This window comes from Dama dama, chromosome 30 (genome assembly GCF_033118175.1).
Source record: "Dama dama isolate Ldn47 chromosome 30, ASM3311817v1, whole genome shotgun sequence".
Classification (NCBI taxonomy): domain Eukaryota; kingdom Metazoa; phylum Chordata; class Mammalia; order Artiodactyla; family Cervidae; genus Dama; species Dama dama.
This window is the reverse complement of record NC_083710.1, coordinates 77861940-77883139: the sequence shown is the minus strand read 5'-3', so window position 1 is coordinate 77883139 and position 21200 is coordinate 77861940. Positions and strand designations below refer to the sequence as shown.

The window sequence follows — 21200 nt, the reverse complement described above, 5'->3', positions numbered from 1 at the left end:
TCCATTAGATGCCAAAATGCTTAAAACTGATTTGCAGCATAAAGGCTCTCCAGATATTTGGAAGAAAAATGGTCAAAATCCATAATGTAATGAACTAAAGGAACATTTACTTATAATTCAACAAATATTTACTAGATGCTTTCTTTGTACCAAGTGCTAGATATCAAAATTGAATCAGACTACCACCAAATAAATACATGGAAGAAGCTTTTATTCTTAACACAGGTTAGATGGCGTATGTCAACTACGTTTATAAACAATATACACTGCGGGCAGAGTTCAGGGGGAGGGGCCAGTAAGACTATTATTATTACAAGCAGGTGCAAAGCATATACAATAGACTTAGATTTTTCTGCTGAAACTAAACTTTAATATGTTATAATCTAATAAAATTAAGTATGATCTTCAAAGTGTAGTCAGTCACGTGTGGGTAAGAACAGTAAAATGACACAGGGCAGATAAAATGTGAAGGCAAAGGGTGAGTGCCTGCATCACTTTGCCACCTTTTAATAGCTAAAATACATTCATCCATTCACTTATCACTCATCCTAAATATTCTTTAAAGATTGTCACAGAGAAATCCAAAGGATCAATAGTGCTCTTTTATCAAAATAATTTCTAAAATATCAACATGTTCACCTAAAAATGTTTTACTGTTTCAGATAACTATTGCTGTATAAAAAACTACCCCAAAACTAATGGCTTAACATAACCATTTTACTGGATTTTCTGGTGGTGTGAGTCAGGAATTTGGGCCGAGCTCAGCTGGGTGATTCTTCTGCTCCATGAGGTACTGACTGGGCTCACTCAGTGATGCTCAGCTAGGGCTGGGCTGGGCGGACAGTCAATGCTGGCTGCACCTTAGGCTTGGCACATCAGTGGACACAGTTGGACAGGCAGCTCCTTCTCTCTCTCCACACAGTCTCAGGGCCTTTTCAGGGCAGCTGGACTTCTCACATGGCAGCTCAAGGCTCCAAAAGACCATGGTGGAAGGTGCACAGTCCTTGTAGAGACTAGGCCCCAAACTTGCTTAGCATCACTTCCGCCATCTTTCTTGGTCAAAGTAGTTACAGGCCAGCCCAGGGGGAGGGGAAATAGATCCCACCTCTTTCTGGGAGTCGGGTCCAACAATCCACAGCCATCTTTAGTCTAGCATGTTTTGTAAAGAAGATGTCATTCTTTAAACTGAATTTCCAGGTCATGAGGATCTGCTGCCCCAAGTTAAGAAATATAATACAGAAGGACAGTGGCCAAGTCAAAGAAAGAGACTGTTTATACAGACTGGGTATTTCAAAAATACATGTAAAAAACCAGGCTGCAATTGTCACGATTCTAAAAACAGGGAACTTAAGGTAAGAGTCTAGAGGGACTATATAATTTACTACCAAGAGACGCTTTTGAGATGGAAAGGGACACCGTAAACAAATGTGCCAAGGCAACAGGCATAAACCTGAACTGTCCCAGGTAAAAAGACATCAGGTCACCTTTGGAGAAAAGGGAACAGATGAAAGCGGTGGTACTCATTCAAAGGAAAATATTTATGGGATTGTTAGAAGCCAATCAGCATGGCCTACAAAAGCTTTCAGTTCAGTTCGGTTCAGTCGCTCAGTCGTGTCCGACTCTTTGCGACTCCATGGACCACGCCATGCCAGGCCTCCCTGTCCATCACCAACTCCCAGAGCCTACTCAAACTCATGTCCATTGAGTCATCCAACCATCTCATCCTCTGCTGTCCCCTTCCCCTCCAAAAACTTGAGGATTTGTGATTTCGACAGCGTGTGCTGATGGGAGCAACAGAACCACTCGCCTTCCCCAAATAGTCCTTCCTCCATAAATGTCCAACTGTTTCATTTAGTAAAACCAGATGATGTGCTCAGGATAGCCTGAGGAATAAATACCAGGAGTGGTCTTTTCAAATGGATGTAGCTCTGGGAGGCATCCTACCTACCACCCGACAGTGTTTACGTCCTTCCCCTCTGAAGACAGCAAGTATGCCAAACTGGTTAATGGCCATTTGAAAGCAAGAACAGGTAGAGTTTATGCAAGCATTACGGCTCTTTAATGTAAGGCCACTGAAAAAAGTTCTGTGTCATTAGTATTATGCGTAAACTGATATATCATCGAGATGTTATTTTCTCATCTCTAGCTCCTCTAAAATAAAACTTAAAAAATCACCTTAACTTTCTAGTTAGTGTCCATGTAGCATGCAGTTGTCTTACAGTGAGCACCGAGCCCCTCATTATGCCAACAGGACTGATGGGCAAAGTTTGTTTGGCTCACAAAGCAGAAGAGAAAGCATTCTGAGTATACGTGGGTCGTCTGGGTGAGGAGGAGATTATATCTCAGTATGGTTTTGGAGGAGGAAACGGCAACCCACTCCAGTATTCTTGCCTGGTGCCCGGGAGATCCCATGGACAGAGGATCCTGGCAGGCCACAGTTTATGGGGTCTCACCGAGTCGGACATGACTTAATTAGACACTGAACGAAAATAGTTTTATATATAGCATATTTGGAAACTTCAGTTTTACTAAATGCAAAGACCAAAAAACAAAAACCTGATATGGCGATAAAGCTTATCCTTTGTTTCTCAATCTATATTAAACTATCCCTGATAACAAACTTTTATTTTTAAATGAACTTTTATCTTTAGCTTATCTCCCAGCGATCTTCCCTGGGTACTAGCTAACCGACTCTATTTTCTCTCAATTATCCATAAATCAGTTTGCTTTCTTAATGCTTTCTAAGATAACAATTCTGCTCAAACCATTCAACAACCAAATACAGACAGAAAGTTTTAAGATTTCATTTCCAGGGAGGATTAAGATGTACTAAATAAAGCAAATACACAATTGTTGACATTAGTCTTAGAGAGAAATTTTTGAGTCAGAATGCATCTTTAGAAAAGGTGAGAGAAATAGGTGAGGGGGATTAAGATGCACAGACTTCTAGTTACAAAATGAATGATTCAGAAGTATGAAATATATAGTATACATCTGTACAGGGGAATAGCATCAATAATAATGTAAAATCTTTGTATGATGACAGATGGTAACAGGACTTATCATGGTGATCATTTTGCAATGTGTAGAAATATCAAATCACTATGTTGTGCACCAGGAACCCGCATAGCGTTGTAGGCCAATTATTTGTTGTAGGCTTCAAAAACAAAAAAACAAACTCACAGAAAAAGAGAACAGATTTGTGGTTACCAGAGGCAGGGGTGTATGGGGGTTGGGGGAGGAACTGGATGAAGGAGTCAAAATGCGCAAATTTCTAGTTCCAAGTAAATAAGTTCTAAGGATATAATGTACAACATGATTAAATATAATTAACACTGTTGTATGTTACCAATGAAAGTTGTTAAGAGAGTAAATTCTAAGAGTCTCATCACAAGGAAAAAAAATCTTTTTTTCCTATTTCTTTAATGTTGCATCTGCATGAGATTATGAATGTTCACTAAACCTCCTGTGATAATCATTTCATGATGTACATGAGTCAAATCATTATGCTGTACACTTTAAACTTATATAGTGCTGTGGGTGAGTTACAGCTCAATAAAATAGGAAGGGGGAAAAATGTTGTACCCCCCAAAAGCTTCCTTAGAAAAAGTGGTCTAGTAAAAGCAATGTCTTTGGTGGAATAATACTTTAAAACTTAGAAATAAAATTGTTCCAAAAAAAAAATGTATTCTGTCTCTCTCTCCATATATAATAAACTCAACACTGTCAAACATATATTCATTTGTAGTACATGTTGACACACCAGATGGACGAAGATAGAATCTTGTACTTATTCTGCATAACGCCCAGGGCAATGCTATGCAAATAAAATGCTTTAAACCATAGTATTTGATGTTGACAGTGATGACTTTTATGCAAAGACAAGACTTCTAGAATCAATTTATTAAAAAGCTCTGTCAACATATTTCCCTCCATTGCCCCCCTCCTTCTTTCTCTCTCTCTCTATATATACATATATACAGATGTAGTTATATATATAACTAGTCATAAACACTATTAAAATTATTTCTACCCCATGTGCAATTTTGGCTTTCACACAAAGTCTATTATCACTGTCAACTTTTTAAAAAAGAAATGTTATTTAACAAATACTTTTTATATATCTGATCATTTCCTGTGAAATATTTTTATATTTTACATATATGTACTAAAAAAAATGGAAAAGGAAATGGCAACCCACTCCAGTATTCTTGCCTGGAGAATTCCATGGACAGAGGAGCCTGGCAGGCTACAGTCCATGGGGTCGCAAAGAGTTGGACATGACTGAGTGACAAACACACATTTAAAAAAAAAAAAAAAAGAATCACAATTCTTTGTGAGCCCAAAATCATACTGTCACCATCTATAGGCAACAGAGTCTTGTGGAAGGCGAACACACAAAGCACTCAGGCCTATAAGGTCTGTAACACACACTGGATGAGCACTTCAGACATGGAGGAGAAAGCAGTGGAAAAATGGAAATGCAATACTAGATTGTGCTCTGTGCTAAGCCGCTTCAGTCATGTCCGACTTTGCGACCCCATGGACTGTAGCCCACCAGGCTCCCCTGTCCATGGGATTCTACAGGTAAGAATACTGGAGTGGGTTGCCATGCCCTTCTCCAGGCGATCTTCCTGACCCAGGGACTGAACCTGTGTCTCCTATAGTTCCTGCACTGCAGGCAGATTCTTTACCTCTGAGCCACCAGGGAAGCCCACGGAGGAGAAAGCAATGGAAAAATGGAAATGCAATACTAGATAAGCTATATAATTTATCTACATATAGGAAGGCAACTGAGTCAAAGGCCTAAGAAATCACGTGGCAGTACACTGATTTTATAAAGTCGGAAAATATTTGGCTCGCATTTCTATTTCTGTGATCTTTGGTGAAATGTTACTATTGATATTTTAGGGTTACTATGCAAAGATTTCTATAGGAAATCAGTCCTGAATATTCAATGGAAGGACTGATGCTGAAGCTGAAGCTCCAATACTTTGGCCACCTGATGCGAAGAACTGACTCAATGGAAAAGACCCTGATGCTGGGAAAGATTGAAGGCGGGAGGAGAAGGGGACGACAGAGGATGAGATGGTTAGATGGCATCACTGACTCGATGGACATGAGTCTGAGCAAGCTCTGGGAGTTGGTGATGGACAGGGAAGCCTGAAGTGCTGCAGTCCATGGGGTCGCAAAGAGTCAGACACAACTGAGCAACTGAACCAAGGCAAAGAAAATTTACATTCATTACCTCATCAATTATTATATTATACCTATATTCCAGATGAGGAAGCTGAGATGCAGAGAATGCTAACTTGCTCCTCATAACTAGTAAGTACGGAAGCTCAGCTTTAACCAGATTAACCGTTATGGGTCTTCATAGGTTAAAATCAGATCATTATGTATGATAAAATTAAAAACTGAATTAGAACAACTACAATAAATACAGTATATTTGTTACGTTCATTGGAAACCTAAGGATGCATGTATTTAGAATTAAGAAGAAAATAAAAATTTCCACCCAAAATTCGAGAAAAACACTCTAAGGCTTCATTTGCAGAAAGATGTAAAGACATCTGGTAAGAAGAAAATATTAAGATGTACTGAATTATTAACAGGATGTAGGATTTCCACATTTGAATTATTAATTTTTAAGGGCTGCTCCAAGAAAAACATGAAAAACAACACTCCTAAGTGTTTTAAGTAAAGGTCTATAATGTTTCTCTGGGGTAATTTTACAAAGTAATTTTAAGATAGCTATAATTATGGTCATCTTCATCTCTTTTTACTGTCGTAAAGGCAGAGCTGAATCAATATCATCTTGGAGAGATGCGGCAGGCCTCTTATAAAGATCAGTCTCTCCAGCAACCTGTTGTGCTAATGAACACGCACTCCGGTTGCAGTCCTACTGTAGCGTCCGTTCTCTGTTCTACACCGCACAGGGCCGGAGCTATCCCGCCTTATCAGGACGAACAAACCTACTTAAGAAACAAGTCCTCGTAATTGTAATCTGCCCAACAAACAGTAATAAATGCTTCCTCAAAAGATACACTTTCTGGATCTTTTTGATCCTTGACTAAATGGTTTCTTTTTCCGTAACAGAGGCTGCATTTACTAACTCAAGTTGGGAAATTTATTTCACTTTTAGAGCATTTATACAGCATTGTTGGAAAATGGAAAAGTGGGAAGAGAAGATAAAAGTTGTTTCAAACTATGAAAGAGATAGTTCCATTTATTTTTCTTAGAGAAAAATGTTCCACAATAGCAGTTTTCAAATTGTGTGTGATGAGATCAATTTAGTGGATCAAGAGGAACACTTATAAACAATGAAGTAAGAAAAGAATCATACAGAAACTATAATAATAGCAACACAGCAAGAGTAACTATTGTTTCATGAAATTTTGGTTTCAGTTACATGTATTTATGTCTGTATGTGCACTATAAAATGTATTTCTGACTGCCATGATTTAATAAAATGTAAAAGCCCCTCATTGCTGACTAAATACAAAGAAGTAGATAGCTTTTTAAAAAATATTCTTTTTGACAGATAATAACAATAAAAAAAAAAAAGACATTGATGAGAGAAAATGAAGGAAAATCTAAGATTGTTCTGTACTTAAGGCCTAGACGATTATTGTTAGAATGTCCATACTACCCAAAGCAGTCTACAGATTCAATTCAATCTCTATCAAAACTCCAAAGGCCTTTTCCACATAAATATAATAAACAATTCTAAAATTGTATGGAATTACAAAAGACCTCAAATAGCCAAAGGAATCTTGAGAAAGAAGAACCAAGCAGGGGCCATCACACTTCCTGATTCCAAACTATATTACAAAGCCACAGAAATAAAAACAGTATGGTACCAACATAAAAACAGATATATATTAATATATCAATGGGACAGACTAAAGAATGCCCACACATATACGATCAACTACTTCACAGCAAAGTAGCCAAGCATATACAATGGGGAACGAGTAGTTTCTTCCAGGACTGGTGCTGGGAAAATTGGACAGCTGCATGCAGAAAAATGGAACTGGAGTATTATCTCGCACCAGAAATAAAAACCAACTCAAAACGGATTTAAAGATTTAAACACGAAACCTAAAACCATAAAATTCCTAGAAGAAAACACAGGGTGGTAGGCTGTTTGACACTGGTCTTGGTAATAAGTTTTTGGATTTGACATAAAAAGCGAAGGCAACAAAACAAATAAAAAAAGAGCTAAAAAGCTTCTGCACAGCAAATGAAACCATCAACCAAATGAAAAGGCAACCTATAGAGTGGGAGAAAACATTTACAAATCACACACCTTACAAGGGGTTAATACCCAAAATATAAAGGGGACTCATACGACTCAATAGAAAAAAAATCCAATTAAAAAATGGGAAGAGGATCTGAACAGACATTTTTCTGAAGGAGACATACAGATGACCAATAAGTACACGTAAAGGTGCTCAACACTGCTAATCAGGGAAGGACATATCAAAGTCACAATGAGATCATCACCTGTTAGAGTGACTATCACTCAAAACACAAAAAACAACAAGTGTTGTTGAGACTGTGGAGAAGACAAAACCCCCGTGCACAGTGGGCAGGGATGTAAATTGGCACAGCCACCATGGAGAACAGTATGGAAGATCCTCAAAAAATTAAAAATAGAACTATCATATGATCTAGAGATGCCACATTTGGATATTTACATCTGAAGAAAACAAAATCACTATTTCAAAGAGATACATGTGCCCTCAAATTCACTGCCACATTATTTACAAGAGTCAAGACATGGAAGCAACCTAAGTATCCACCGAAGGACAGTTGATAAAGAAAATGTGGTATATACACAAAACAGAATATTACTAAACCATAAGAAAATAAAAAAACAAAAGGAAATCCTGCCATTTGAGACAATATGGGATAGAACTTAAGGGTAGCCTGTGAAGTGGAATAAGTCAGACAGAAAAACACAGATGCTGTATAATTTCACTTATATAGAGAATCTTAAGAGAAACAAATAAACCACAAAACTGAACTCAAAGATACAGAGAACAGACGGAGGGTGGTAAATGGGTGATGGTGGTTAAAAAAAAAAAAAAGGTATACGCTACCAGTTATAAAATAACTAATAAGTAAGTCCTGGGGAGGTAAGGTACAGCATAGTAACAATACTGTATTGGATATTTGAAAGTTGTTAAGAGAGTAAACCATGAAAGCTGTCAGCACACACACACAAGTTCTAACTAGGTGTGGTGACAGATGTTAACTAAACATACTGTGGTGATCATTTTGCAGTATATATGTATATCAAATCATTACATTTTATGAGAAATAACTTCTAAATATTTTAAGTTAAAGCTTTACAATGTTTTGCCCTGGGTAATTTTACTGAGTGAAAAAACCCTACAACTATCACAACGTATACATCAGTTATCTCAATAAGAATAAACTGTAAAAACCCACAAAATAATTAATCAGCATACTTCCCCATAAAATACCAATCTGACTTGTTTTCAAAACAAAAATAAATCCAACAATCTATCTAATGCGGCCAGTGAATACATTTCAGCATTTTGATTTAAAGAATGTGTAATTTACAAGTATACTTTATTCACATGCTGCAATCTGTTTTAAATAGCTTATTCAGATAGAGTTCAGCAATGTGTGATAAGTTCATTTCCAACATTAAGTAATGAAATACATCAAACTGCAAAGAATCCCAATGCTGTTCTGTTACTGGACCTTCCAAACCATGTCTTCAATATAATACGCTGCTGACATTTGATTCAGATAACCAATAACCTTATTCTGACTCACATGCTGGAAAAAAAGAATCTTATTTCATAGCGGTGACCTTTAATTTAAACTGAAATTTATTAAAAATCAGGCTAATATAGGTGTCTGTTTTTTATTAGAGTTTTCCTACAAGAATAAAAGGTGAAGTAGTTGAAATATTAGGTCAGATGTTTCCAAAGAGGTTTCAATCTTTTCTAAGTATAATTTAAACAGTATTTAGTACTGTGTGTGTGTGTGTGTGTGTGAGCTGCTCGGTCATATCTGACTCTTTGCACCCCATGGACTACAGCCCACCAGGCTCCTCTGTCCATGGAATTCTCTAGACAAGAATACTGGAGTGGGTAGCCTTTCCCTTCTCCAGGGGATCTTCCCAACCCAGGGATGGAACCCAGGTGTCCCACACTGCAGGTGGATTCTTGACCATCTGAGCCACCAGGGAAGCCCATTCAGTAGTATACACCATGTCAAAATCTTAGAAGGTTTAATCTTTAAGGTTATCAAAATATATGTTTTAATTTATTTTGATAACCTTAAATCTTATCAATATATTTTACTTATATACTTTACTGAAACGCAGATGTCTAAAATCACAGCATTGTCACTATTGATATCATTGAAAAAAGTGTTTAAGAAATTTTTCTGTCAGACTGAGAATGATTTTTAATTTAATGAATCACAGTGGTCAAAGGGCTTCCCTAATAGCTCAGTTGGTAAAGAATCACCCTGCAATGCAGGAGACCCTGGTTCAATTCCTGGGTCGGGAATATCCGCTGGAGAAGGGATAGGCTAAAGAAATGGGCTAAAGCCCAGTCTTCTTGGGCTTCCCTTGTGGCTCAGCTGGTAAAAAATCCGCCTGCAGTGCACAAGACCTGGGTTTGGTCTGTGGGTTGGGAAGATCCCCTGGAGAAGGGAAAGGCTACCCACTCTAATATTCTGGCCTGGAGAATTCCATGGACTGTATAGGCCATGGGGTCGCAAAGAGTCAGACGCAACTGAGTGAGTTTCACTTTCACAACTGTCCAAGTTACAAATAAAAAGGCAAATATATACATGGTATATTTCTGCACACCATTAATATTTCATAATACATTTCCTACAGAAATACACTCTCTTCATTTTTACTTCTGCAATTACTCCGTCTCCAACAGTTTTATCTTGGGTTAAAGTCTACTCATATTCAAACTCAAATATTTCTCCCTGCAAATGTGGGGTACATAGCATTCCTTTTATACTATAGGCCAGAAAAACATAAGTACATGAGGAAACAGTAGGAAAGAACAGATGGAGAGAAGGGGGGAAGTCCAAACAGAGCCAGAGGAAACTCTAGAATGGGAACCTCACTTCTTTCCCCAGGGGTTCAGGTTCTAAAGACGATGGCTAAGAGAGAAACCATATAAAGTAAAAATTATCCTTGGGAAAAACCTCCTTAAGTGTGGTATACCTAGTATTATATAAAGATCACTGCTTAGAAATATGTATAAATATCTAATGTATGTATCTTAATATGCCATATATAATTTCTGAAAAGATGGCATACAATTAGACCACTCAAGTGTAGTGTTATTGGAAAACTTAAAAAGATTCCAACTGTGTTGGCTTTTCTTGTTGGTTTTATCATCCAGACATATTTTATTAGTTCCTACTCCTTAACGTTTATCAATTATTGACTTTTCCCCAAAGGAGAGTTAGGTGGTCAGTGTCCTCTACCTGCCTGAATACTTCTCATTTCAGTGGCCGGTCAAATTGCCTTTTGAATCATCCATTTGTTCCATTTGCCAGAGGATTTATCCATTTGGGGAGGGTTTATATCTTTTGTTTGTATACAGTGGCATGGCTAGCTGGCTAAATTCTTTTTGCCTTATCTACCTTTAAAAAGAAACTGTAATGATTCCCTTGATTAGAGATTTTATTGATACAATGATTACAAAACCTTAACTAGATTAAGATTTGTAGGTCACAAGCTGCTGATTCTTTAAGATTCATAGCAAACTACTTTTTCCCTTATCGTGCTAACTACACAGAGGTATTCCCAGAAAGCTGAGCTGTAGGGACATCATCTACAAAGTGAACTCAAAAAATTCTAATCCTGGGATGGTAAAAAGAACCCGACTCTACTGTAATTTACTCTAATTTTACATTGCAGCGAAACCAAGTTCCCCTTTCAGGGGGAAAAAAAAAACTCTGGGCTGTAAAAAGATGACTCATAGCTATCAGGCTCTGTACCTTGGAGGAGCTCTCAATTACAATTTTGGTTTTCGGGGGGATCAAAGAGGGCAAGGTAGTGTTTGGGGAAGAAGGAGTTGGTGGCAGATTCCAGAAATCATTTATTGGGACAAACAGCACTGGATGTATTTCCTGGTTTTAGCTCTGTGCGCCAAATTACTGTGGGTCAAGATCTATACTTTAGCAATTGGCAATCCATCTCTACCTTAGAGCAGGCTTTTTGGCAACTTGTTATGAGAAGAAAAAGTGCAAACAACCAGCTGGTCACTTAAAAGTGATCGCTCAAATGATACAGAAATATAAATAAGGTTAAAAAAACATAAAAAAGTCACTCACTCACTTGGGTAGTAAACATTAACCACCCCTTTCCCCAGTCTTCTTCCCAGTCTTAAAACACGCCATTTCTTCTAACCTAACAAAGTCTCCTCTAGGTATCTTGAAATTCTCAAGTTCTATCCTTGGCCATATACATTTCTATTTTCTATTAAGGGCCATCCACTTCTGTCTCTCTATACTCTATCCAGAAGGTTTCATCTGCTCTCCAGATCTGAATTATGAAGATGATCTCGAGTCTCTGTATTCATACATAAACTGACTTTTCAGGCTTTATTCCAATATCCTAATTGCTTATTAGATGCATTTATCTGGATGATCACCATCTCCAAAGATGAAAACATCTCCCCCAGCTATTCCTCCCTAAGCCTATTGGCTCATGTTCAGAACGTCAAGGTTACTTTTGACCTTTCCCTCGTCTCTCCCACTAAGTTTGATTAATTCGTTCTTCACATCGTTTGCATCCATTCTTTCCTTTCTGTTCTGACAGACACCATGCTCACTCAGAATCTTTATATGAGATTCTGACAGTATCTCACAACTCTTCCTTCTGATTCTGGTCTATTATCACTAAGCCATCTATCATATCATCACTATATTACCATTTCAGCAACAATCCTGATCGTGCTCCTTGACTACAAGATCAAGTCCGAAAGTCTTTAACCTTCTGTAATTCAGTTTTGCATATTAATATTTAGTCTTACCTCCTCTCACACTTTATATAAATTCCTGATTTAGCTAATCTGGTCTATTTAACAGTCAACAAAGAGGAACTAAAAAACCTCTTGATTAAGGTGAAATAGGAGAGTGAAAAAGCTGTCATAAAACTCAACATTCAAAAAACTAAGATCATGGCATCTGGTCCCAGCACTACATGGCAAACAGATGGGGAAAAATGGAAACAGAGACAGACTTTATTTTCTTGGGCTCCAAAATCACTGTGGACTGTGACTATAGCCATGAAATTAAAACATGCTTGTTCCTTGGAAGGAAAGTTATGACAAACCTAGACAGCGTATTAAAAAGCAGAGATATTACTTTATCAACAAAGGTCCATCTTTATCAACAAAGGTCCATCTAGTCAAAGCTATGGTTTTTCCAGTAGACATGGATGAGTGTGAGAGCTGGACTATAAAGAAGGCTGAGCACCTAAAAATTGATGCTTTTGAACTGTGGTGCTGGAGAACTCTTGAGAGTCCCTTGAACTGCAAGGACACCAAACCAGCCAATCCTAAAGGAGATCAGTCCTGAATACTCATTGGAAGGACTGATGCTGAAGCTGAAGCTCCAACACTTTGGCCACCTGATGCAAAGAGTTGACTCACTGGAAAAAAACCCCGATGCTGGGGAAGACTGAAGGCAGGAGAAGGGGATGACAGACGATGGGATGGTTGTATGGCATTGCCGATTCAATGGACATGAGTTTGAGCAAACTATGGGGAGATATCGAAGGACAGGGAAGCCTGGCGTGCTGCAGTCCATGGAGTTGCAAAAAGTCGGACACGACTGAGCACCTGAACAAAACATCTGTTGAGCATTTCCCATGCCAAGTTCTCCATCTGGATGACGTCATGTTCCTAATTCTTTAAGGTTCTTATTAAACTACCTCTTCTCTGGTTGCCCTATGTAGATAGGAGTATTCTCCTAGAATGTTAAGAGTTGAAGGGAGACTGTCTACTCCAGCTACAAAATGGGCTTTAAAGAATCACCTCCTCTATCTGTAAAATTAAAATGCTTGGGGAAACTGAGGCCACTAAAGTAAATCTTTCTTTGAACACTGAATTTTTTCAACATATTTTTCTTGATTGTTTCCTAAGTGCCAGGGGCTGTGCTAGCCACATGGGATTAGAGTTTAATAAGAAAGACTGATTGTACTTAAGTATCACCCAAATATTTAAACTTTGATGAGCACTACCAAAAGAGGGGAAGTACAGGGTGCCACTGATGTCTGAAATACGCGTGGTTGAGGGAAGGGGCAAGGCATGAAGTCAGTATAGTGTGGGAAGATGGGAAGGGGTAAATTCAATTTGGGAAGATGAGGAAGGCTTCCCTGAGGAGGAAATCTTTTATGTGTGTGTTAGTCATTCAATCATGTCCGACTCTTTGCTACCCCATGGTCTGTAGCCTGCCAGGTTCCTCTGTCTTTGGAATCCTCCAGGCAAGAATTTTGGAGTGGGTAGCCATTTCCTCCTTCAGGGTATCTTCCTGACCCACGGATCGAACCCAGGTCTCCTGCACTGCAGGCAGACTCTTGTACTGTCTGAGCCACCAGGAGATGAAGGTTTGATCCCTAGGTCAGGAAGATCCCCTGGAGGAGGAAATGGCAACCCACTCCAGTATTTTTGCCTGGGAAATCCCATGGACAGCGGGGCCTGGAGGGCTACAGTCCATAGGGTTGCAAAGAGTCGGATATGACTCAGTGACTAAAAAACTACAGCAACCAAGAGGAGGATTTAACCCTGCAAAAGGCAGGTGATTTCTACATGTAGAAGGAATGCCCAGAAGATAGGCAATTTCACAGAACTAAAAGGAACTAAAAGGAGGTCTGGGTGCTCGAATGCAAGGGGCGAGGAAGGTTGCCAGAGGGGAAGCTGGAAAGGCCGGGAGGGACAACAGCATGCTGAGCCTGGTCATGGTGAGGATTTCTGGGCTTTATCCTACGACAGGCCTTCCACAGCATGTTCCAAGATACTTCAAGTCAGGACCACAGCTTACCCTGGGGGGAATGGGACAAGCAACCAGGACACTAGAAAGAATTCGAGTCTTATTTCAACTGAAATACATTCTCTATCCCTGTCACTCTTCCCTATGCGTTTGATCTCATTCAAAGTCAATTTCAATGAAAGCAAGCATGGGAATTTATAAAAACCACCATTTAGTTGGCCTGCTAGGCTTGGATAGAAACTTGCGCATCTACTTTCCAAATACCCTGTGCTTTTCCAAAGTTGCTTTATACCACTTTGCTTTTACAAAAGACCTCTGTTAGTATCTGTTTTTGATAACCAAAAGAAATCAGGTGATTTTTGCTTTTAAAAGTGAAAAATGAAAATGGCATTCAGCATTTGGTTTGCTGTGAGCAGCTGAGAAGTAGCACTACCCCATGGGGAGAGAGGCACCCCCAAGCTCCCTCCCCAGGAACCACGCTCAGCATCTCAGCATCAAGCTGCCACCGCTTTGAACTGTGTCTATGCGCATCTGAGCTTTACCTAGCACATTTTTTGGGTGTGCATCTGTAAGCACGATATGTCCTAAGGTAACCCCTTATTTGCTTTATGCCATTGTGGCTTAGGAAAGGTTTCATAGGAACACTCTCCTTTCAGATGGGGCGTGGGAAACCTGTGTATGGATATCCATGAACCTATGACTACTTTGTTTCCAGTAGTTGTGTATGGATGTGAGAGTTGGGACTATAAAGAAAGCTGAGCACTGAAGAACTGATGCTTTTGAACTGTGGTGTTGGAGAAGACTCTTGAGAGTCCCTTGGACTGCAAGGAGAGCCAACCAGTCCATCCTGAAGGAAATTAGTCCTGAATATTCATTGGAAGGACTGATCCTGAAGCTGAAACTCCAATACTTTGGCTACCTGATGTGAAGAACTGACTCATTGGAAAAGACCCTGATGCTGGGAAAGCTTGAAGGCAGGAGAAGGAGACGACAGAGGATGAGATGGTTGGATGGCATCACCAACGCAATGGATCTAAGTTTGAGTAGGTGGTGATGGATGGGGAAGCCCGGTGTGCTGCAGTCCATGGGGTCGCAAAGAGTTGGACACAACTGAGCGACTGAACTGAACTGACTGATAGACACTTAAGGGAGTGGGGGCCTGTTTTATATTTTCTAGAAGCAACACTCCATGCAAGAACAATCCAGCGACACGCTCCATTTCACTGTTGCCCACGCATGGATGCTACAGTAAAAGTTACATGTTCATTCTGTGGCCTTTCCCGCAAGATCCTTAATAAGCGGAAATATTTTAAAAGAATACCAACAAAATTTTTCCAAGGATTGTTTTCATCATGATTGCTTTTTTTAGTATCATCTTGGGCTTCCCTGGTGGCTCAGATGGTAAAGAATCTGTCTGCAATGGCAGGATACCTGGGTTCAATCCCTGGGTCAGGTTGATTCCCCTGGAGAAAGGAATGGCTCCCCACTCCAGTATTCTTGTCTGGGAGATCCCATGGACAGTGGAACCTGGGGGGCTACAATCTATGGGGACGGAGAGTCAGACATGACTGAGTGACTAACACTTCACTAGTCTACACTAGGTGATGAATTTCAAAATGCAGCCACAAATTTATTTCCTCTAAAATAACATTTAAGCAGACAAGGAGACAAAGTTAAATAACAGCTGCCATTTTTATGTTCAAGGTATTGTGCTGGACACCTTAAAATCTATCACCTCATTTAATATGACAAAGACTCTGAGAGGTGCACGTCCATGTGTGTTAGTCGCTTAGTTGTGTCCAACTCTTTGCGACTCCATGGGCTGTAGCCCACCAGGCTCCTCTGTCCATGGGATTCTCCAGGCAGAAATACTGGAGTGGGTTGCCATATCCTTCTCCAGGGGTTCTTCCTGACCTAGGGATTGAACCTAGGTCTCCAGCACTGCAGGCAGATTCTTTGAGAGGTGCCTGCCATACTCATAATTCACAACATGGAAGCTGGGGCTTAGAGAAGCCAGCGTATCCCCAAAACATTTACACCTTAGACCTGCATTGTCCCACATGTTAGCCTTGGAGCCACGTGTGGCTGCCGAGCAACTGAAATACAGCTATAATACTCTATAAATACTGAGATGTGCAGTAAGTATAAACAGAACCCCAAGTTTTGAAAATTTAGTATGCAAAAGAATATGATGAAAATACCTCAGTTTTTGAATACTGATTACATGTTGACATAACAGTATTTTAGAGTGGGTTAAATAAAATATATTATTAAAATTAATTTTACCTGCTTCACATTAAAAAAAAAAATTCAGCTACTAGATATTTCAAAACTACACATGTGGCCCACAATTATATTTGAATTGAATAGTACTGCCGTAGATCAAAGGCTGCATAATTGAATTTGTCAGTAAATGCCAAGTTCAAAGGCAGCCTGGTGCAGAGGAAGAGAAGAGTACATGGATTCATGCAGATTTGGTTTAAATATCCTCTCCACCAGTGACTAGTTTTTGGCAAAAAATATCAACCCTCTCTACATTTCACTTATGTCATCAGCATTATGGTGATATTAAACATCCTTAAACAACTGTTGTGTGTAATATGTAAAGCAGCTAACTGGCAGAGGGGAAAGAACAACTACAAATACCTCCTACAGCAACTGCTTAAAAACTGATCCTCAAAAAGAATAGAAAATGCACTTATTTGAAAATCACATTTTATTGTTTAAGTGGGAAAAGTTAAAGAATCAATACACTGAATGCCTGCTTTAGCATAATATATACTGTATTATAATGTACATAAAATACACAGATCCTTTCTTTCAATATTGTTTAAAATATGCTATAGGCTGGGAGGCCAGATAAAGAGGTTAGGGTGAGGTAAAAAAAATATCAGGACACAGAGGGGCCCAAGTGGTTCTTACGGACAATTATCTTGAGCTTATGAACTCCATGTCAGCTGATTTTTTTCAATCTTTTACATCAGGAACTGAGACGAGTGAGTACAATGACATCAGGGCAAGTAGAGTTTCATGTTTTTTCTTCCTGGGTCATACTGCAAACAAATAAATTGTTCAGTACACTAAGTTCAGACTAACTCATTATTGGTGATCTCAAATACACCAAAAGAAACTACAAAATAATGTGAACTATACTATCCAATGACATTTTGCCCTATTCTGTCCCCTAGGCTCCTGTCAAGAAGTTTGCACTGGGCATGTGATTTTATCGATGTATGTATTATCTGTATATAGGTAAATACAAAGAGTGGAGCAGTTGGGGCATTTACTTTAATGTGATATATCTAAGATTGACATGTGGCAATGTGTTTGATTGCCCTGTTCTACAGGGATTTTTTGTTGTTGTTGTTGTTGTTAATAGTAAGGGGGAAGTGTTAAAGATTTGAGTCACTTAAATGTAGCCTCTTAATATCACATACTTTAACACCAAAAGTATTTCTATGTTAACTATAGCAATTAACTTTAAAAAAATGATACTGAAAAAAAAAAAAAGCTACCAGATTTAGATCTTAGAACATCATCAGAGACCGTAAAAATATTCACTTTATTCTAGTTTGAAATTTAATGGAAGAAGTAATATACATAATTTTATTTTACCTATTAAAGTGCATACTCAATGAGTTAAGGAGGAGGGGCTTCAGGAGAGGGCTTCCCCTTTGATCTTATATGTGGCATCAAAAATCTACTTCTTGTAATGAATTTTTGAACAACCCCTGAGGGCACATGACTTGGTATTTGCTCTTTCAAAATGAGTTGATTCAACTTGGCTAAAAATGAGATTATGTCTACAGTACACTTACAACTAGCTTTCAGCCAATGTCTATTAATTTAAGGTTATAGGTAGAATCGGGTAAGAAAAACAAAATTACACTAGATCAAAATTATTAGCAATTATTAATAATAAGAATAAAACAGTAACGTACACTTAAACAGTAATTAGAAAAATTTGCTAAAACTAGGAACTGAGACATTGCATTTCTGATTCTTGAAATTATAGGAAAAAATTTAATCAGTTTAAGAGAATACAAATATCATAAGCCATTTAAGCTACCGGCCATATTTTCAAAATGCACACTTTAGAGAAAAAGAGTTCCTATTAGGAAAGTGCTTATTTGCATTAACTTTACATTAGCTAATATTTGAGTCACACGTTTGAAGAAACTTGCTTTATTTCCAGGAATGCCTCCCCCTCCCCCCTTTTCTTTCTGTTTTTGAGAGGAATAAGGCAGCTAGACTAAAAAAAGGGAAAAAAAGTTGTTACATTCTTTAATGTGAATGGTATATTTATGCCTCCATATACTAATATACTTTCTCGATCCTACTGAGCCAAGTCTTCAAATCTGTCTTTCAAGTTTCATCTTAATTGCAGAGTTCATTTTTGTTAAAACGCCCTGGCACCCTTCAGTCTTCTATGAAATGGGAAAGGTCTTTTTCCTTCGGACTTGACATGTTTACCACGTATGTGTCGGCAATTTTTGCTGTCAACTAACTGCAAAGGTCTTTTTGTTGTTGAATCTGAAAATGTCTCCACTATACTTGCACAGCTGCTCTTCCCAGCAGAAACCAACCCGCCCCTCTCCCCTCTGCGAGATTTAAACTTTCTTTGCTTTGGGGGTTCTGCACAAGCGCTACTAGTAACATCCAAGAGACAAAGAGCTGGGCTTGTGGGATGCCAAATTTGAGTTGTGAAACAAAGCACTCAAATTTGAGATTCAAGAGGATGAGGACGATGCTGGTAAAAAAAAAAAAAAAAATTATGATAAAGCGTTATGATTCTAAAACTGTCTCCCAAGACAGCTCCTCCAGCCCACGGCCACCTCAGAGCACGCGGGAGGGAGTTCTGATCCCCGAACAGGGGGCTGCCGGCCCCCCACCGGGGAAGCCCCTGCCCGCGCCCCCGGCCCTCTCACCGCTTTACTCGGATGATCTGGTCCCGCATGGGCTTGATGTCCTGGAAGCTCTGCTGGTTGACCAGGCTGTAGACGAGGATGAAGCCCTGGCCGTTCTTGATGTACAGGTCCCGCATGGACGCGAACTGCTCGGTGCCCGCCGTGTCCAGGATCTCCAGGACCGACGGCGACGAGTCCACCTCGATCTCCTTGCGGTAGAAGTCCTCGATGGTGGGGTCGTATTTCTCGATGAAGGTGCCGGTCACAAACTGCACGGTCAGGGCGGATTTGCCGACCCCGCCCGAGCCCAGCACCACCACTTTGTACTCGCGCATCGTCCCTCCGCGGCCGCCGCCGCCGCCGCCGCCCGCGACATAGACCTACGCCCGCCTTGCTGCGCGCCCGGACCCTGCGCCGGCGGCCGGCCCCGCCGCCTCCCGCGGCCGCCCCCACCTCACGGCCGCCGCGGCCCCCCGGGCGCCGGCGGAGGCAAGTGCAACCCTGGGCATAGGGGCCGAGCCGGGTGGCAAGGCGGCCCCGTGGGCGCCAGCAGGCACTGAAGGCGAGCGGGGAGCGGGAGCTAAGGAGACGCCCGAGCCGCCCGAACCGCGGGCCCGCAGTGCCGCCCGCCCGGCCGCCCCGCCCCGCCCCTCGCGCCTCCACGCCCAGCTCCCCGCCCGCCGCCGCCGCCGCCGCCGCTGCTGCTGCTCTTCCCGGCGGCGGAGCGCGCGCCCGAGCCCGAGCCCGAGCCCGAGCCGCAGCGCTGCCGGGGGGCGGGGCCAGGCGGCCCGGGGGGCGGGGCCCGGCGGCGAAAGCCCCGCCCCTGCGCCCACGTCGCCTAGGCGACCGGCCGCGCGCGCGCTCCCGGCAGGCTTAGATAAACAACCACCTGGGCCACTCGACAAGACCCCACCCCGTCGAACCCAGCGGGTAGGGGGCGTACTGAGCATGCGCAGTTCTCCACCCGGCGATGGGAGGTTTCTACCTGAACAGGCCACGTTCAAGACTTTGGCGGAGACAGGCTGTTGGAGGGGCCAGAGCAGGCTCCGAGATGTAACCTTAGGCGGGAGTGAGAAGAGAGACACCGGCAGGGCCCAAATGGCGACCCTGGCACGAGGGCCTGGCTGGACACCACCCGGTCCGTCAGCATTCCTGAGGGACTTGTTTTTATACAGATAAGGAGAAGGCTCTTTGTTTTTAGGGAGGAGCAGGCACACCACGAAAGGAAGCTTTTATTTTACGCCTTAGGACACTCAGGGAGACGCGAGAGGCCCCAGGGAGCTTACTGCCCGAGGCAGTGAGGCCGCGGTAGCCGGGGCTCACGCCCGGTGACGTCGCCGGGGGTCCCGCCCACCTTCCCCAGCCCCGCCCTTTTCTTGGCCTGAGAGAGAGTCGAGCTCTTCCCACGCCCTGTCACCACGGGCGCTTGGAAAACCGGGAGAGCGGAGCCCTCAGCCACAGCCCCAAAGCCCGGGGACACCTCATAGCAACAGCCAGCCGGGACAACCTAGTAGGAAGCTAGGGGTCCACCTCAGCCAACCAGCCCACCTCTGTGGACCCCGTGGTGCCACTCTCGGCCAATGGAGAGCCGCCTTATACCACGTTGCCATCCATCAGCCAGTGGGGATAAAAGTCCAGTTGCAGGCTCCGCCCTCCCATCGCCAACTGCGTGGCCAGGATGGGCCTTTGCGCCTGAGCGTGCTCTGCCAGCCAATGGTAGGTGAGCTCACGCATGACGGAGACTTGCTCTGAGCCAATCAGAAATCGCGATTCTCTTGCTAACCCAGACTGGTAGTATGGAGACAGGGGCGAGTTGGGGCTTGGGTGGGGTCATTGATTGAGGTGGAGGTTGCAGCACCCTACTCTGGCGAAGGAACGAGATAAACTGTAGGCGAGAGTGATGAATTTCGCTTTAATGTCGTCTCCGTGGCATTCTGCCTAAATGGTGCACACAGAAATAGTGCTGAGGGATGTGGGCTAAATCGTGGGGTGAATCGAGATAACAGGATCTTGTATTTAGGATGAGAAAATTTCTGGTCGTTAGGGAGACATACTGCAGCAGTTGCATGGGTTCTCCAGGCGTGCCTCCTAAAATGTTTTTAGCAACTCACTTTTGCAACTTACTCTTCTATTAATTACACATTTTCTCCCATCCATAAAGTCAAATTTAGGAGAACTTATGTAACTAAATATTCCTGGATTGTATTTTGCAATAACTGCTTATTGGGTTTACCGTTCTTAAACTATGTCCTTCTCTAACCAGTCTACACCCATCCATTT

At 41.5% G+C, this 21200-nt stretch overlaps 1 protein-coding gene across 2 annotated transcripts in view; it reads right to left on the bottom strand.

The window, feature by feature from the left end:
- The window catches only part of RAP2A (RAP2A, member of RAS oncogene family), a 41186-nt gene extending 21854 nt beyond the window's left edge, over window positions 1-19332 (bottom strand). The window contains exons 1-2 of one of the 2 annotated variants that reach the window (XM_061133031.1): window positions 18942-19332; window positions 17073-18763 (exon numbers count right to left, since the gene is read on the bottom strand). In XM_061133031.1, the coding sequence (XP_060989014.1) occupies window positions 18562-18763; window positions 18942-19255 (516 nt within the window). In that variant the 5' untranslated portion in view covers window positions 19256-19332 and the 3' untranslated portion in view covers window positions 17073-18561. Of the gene's footprint in view, window positions 1-17072; window positions 18764-18941 lie in introns of those variants that run through there. The other variant, XM_061133030.1, reaches the window with a different exon arrangement.
- Window positions 19333-21200: the final 1868 nt, after the last annotated feature.